Source organism: Rhagoletis pomonella, unplaced genomic scaffold, assembly GCF_013731165.1.
Source record: "Rhagoletis pomonella isolate Grant_MI unplaced genomic scaffold, Rhpom_1.0 Rhpom_scaffold_00007, whole genome shotgun sequence".
Lineage (NCBI taxonomy): Eukaryota > Metazoa > Arthropoda > Insecta > Diptera > Tephritidae > Rhagoletis > Rhagoletis pomonella.
The window spans coordinates 65,593,438-65,595,722 of NW_023458561.1; the positions used below are offsets into that span (position 1 = coordinate 65,593,438).

Genomic DNA, 2,285 nt, shown 5'->3' on the forward strand with positions numbered 1-2,285 from the left:
AGAAAATATGCGGCTATGGACCCTGCGACCGATCGCGATCACCGTACAATTCGTAGCTGGGCTAGAATTCGTTGCCATACCCGATTATGCAGAATTCAAAACTTTTTCACTGACCTTTCTTAAGTAGGAGAATATATCATAATGGGACCACTACCGAGATAAGTACTTAAACTAATGCGAAAACCTACCAGCAAAGTTTTACATTTGAGGGATTCACAACGGTGTCGTAAGTGCCGTATTGTTGTATGTCGTAAACTTTAAAAGCTTAAATAAATGTTTAGAGAACTTGAAACCACAATCAACTATTTTTTAACACCGCGAAAATTCATAGTATGACTTTGATAGTACTTTGCCAGGTCCAGTAATATATATTTTAGGCATTTAAAGTTTGCGACGTACAACAATACGACACTTACGACACCGTTGTGAATACCCCAATTGTATTTTTCAGCATCACACACCAATTTGACTACATTTACCAACTCTACTGTAGCTTTGCAACCCAGTTCAGAGTACGAATGTAGAACATTCTTAAAAATGCATCGTAAAAACTTTCCACATTTTCGACCATTTCAATTAAAATTTTTGATTTATGATATTAAAACAATAAACGATTTTACAAAGAAACACAAACAATTTTATGTAAAATACAAGCTCTTTGTGGCACAATGCATATAGAAAAATGCTACGCTAGATTTCTTATTCGAAATAAACCAAATCTAATTGAAAATTTCCCATTTTAATTAAATAGGACAATCCATACCAGATGTAAAGAAAAATTCTTCGCCCATCCATTACGAGAAGTGAGTGTGTGGCTGCGTAATTAATAAAAACTCGAGAATTTCATAAAACGACTCGAAAATATCGCAGATAGAAGAGTAGGCCAGACGCGACAGGGGGGTGTGGGGAGGAAAATATTAGACCAAGTGGCTATTTTCGAAAAGTTGTGTGAATTTGTTGTGCTAAAATTAAATAAGTACACTCATCTTAATAAAAACAAGTGCAACAACAACAGCAACAATAACAACCATTGCCAGCAGAGCATTCAATGGTGGCGTACAACCAACGCCCACGCGATTCCTTTGCCAACGGCCAAGTCCGATGGCGATGGCAGTCACTGCTGAGCAACGAGAAAATTTCTCATCACAGGTATTTTTGGAAAAATACTTCAAGATGAACAATTTCACGCTCATCACATATCTACGTACATATATCGTTTTTGTTGTATTTTTGAGATATTTACACAAATTATTCCGCACATTTGTTAGTGGAAATTTTGAGCAGAGGCAAATGACTCTCCGGGTGCTTTATAAGCGGCCAACACACCCAGCTAAGGCATCAGTAACAGACAGTTTTCCTACTAGCGAGGATCACAAGTAGCAGCTTCATATTTTTCCAAAAACCTAACAAAAACAAAAAACACACACAAAATGTCTCTTGAGCGTGCTATTCGTGCTAAGGTGAATATCAAAGACGAATCAATTTTAGAGTTTGCGAAAAAGGATACTTTTGAATGAAAAAAAAAAGTGAAATGGACAAAAAAATTAATAAGTGAAAAATGGTGGTGAAATGAAAAAAAATTTGAATTAAATAAATAAAATTTGCGTTGAGCAATTGTTGAATTGTTTTTAATAAGAAAATGTGAAATAAACTAAATATGCATGTGCTTTTACAAAAATATACTTTGAAGAAAAGTTAACATTTTCGAATTATCGCCAGCGCGGATTAAAATGGCTAGTGATAATTTCTCACTGCCTATCTTCCCTACAGCGTCAAAAAATTATTAAAATATATTTAATTTTTTTAAATAAATGTCGAATTTTCGAAACCGAATTTTCGTTACCGAAATTTAAAAATCTATCAATTTGTAAATTTGTATCAAAAACCACCAACTAAAGTAAACTTCTTCGAACTATCAACCTAAAATATAGTGAGAGCTTTAAAAAAAAATTTTATTTGTTGGAAAAAAAATTTAAAAAAGTCATTATTTACTTTGTTAAGTTGTTGCGAAAAAATCTATCTACCTTCATTAAAAAACCACGAAATGTTGAAATATCTTTCCAAAGATTTATTATCAGACTAAGTTTATTAATATCTTCTACCTTTCTCTCTCCCTCCACATAGATTGCTGGCAAGCGCAATCCCGAGATGGACAAAGAAGCTCAGGAATGGGTTGAAGCTATTCTTGGTTCAAAATTCCCTGCCGGTGTTTCCTACGAAGACCATCTGAGGGACGGTCAGGTATTGTGCGCTCTGATCAACAAGCTTGCCCCCAACTCCGTGCC

General features: G+C 34.7%; 1 protein-coding gene across 1 annotated transcript in view; it reads left to right on the forward strand.

Annotated features, from left to right (window-relative positions):
- The first annotated feature begins 1,326 nt into the window (after nt 1-1,326).
- The window catches only part of LOC118743966 (muscle-specific protein 20-like), a 1,172-nt gene continuing 213 nt past the window's right edge, over nt 1,327-2,285 (forward strand). Inside the window, exons 1-2 of the mRNA XM_036476729.1 lie at nt 1,327-1,460; nt 2,125-2,280. Of these exons, the coding sequence (XP_036332622.1) occupies nt 1,431-1,460; nt 2,125-2,280 (186 nt within the window). The 5' untranslated portion in view covers nt 1,327-1,430. The remainder of the gene's footprint in view (nt 1,461-2,124; nt 2,281-2,285) is intronic.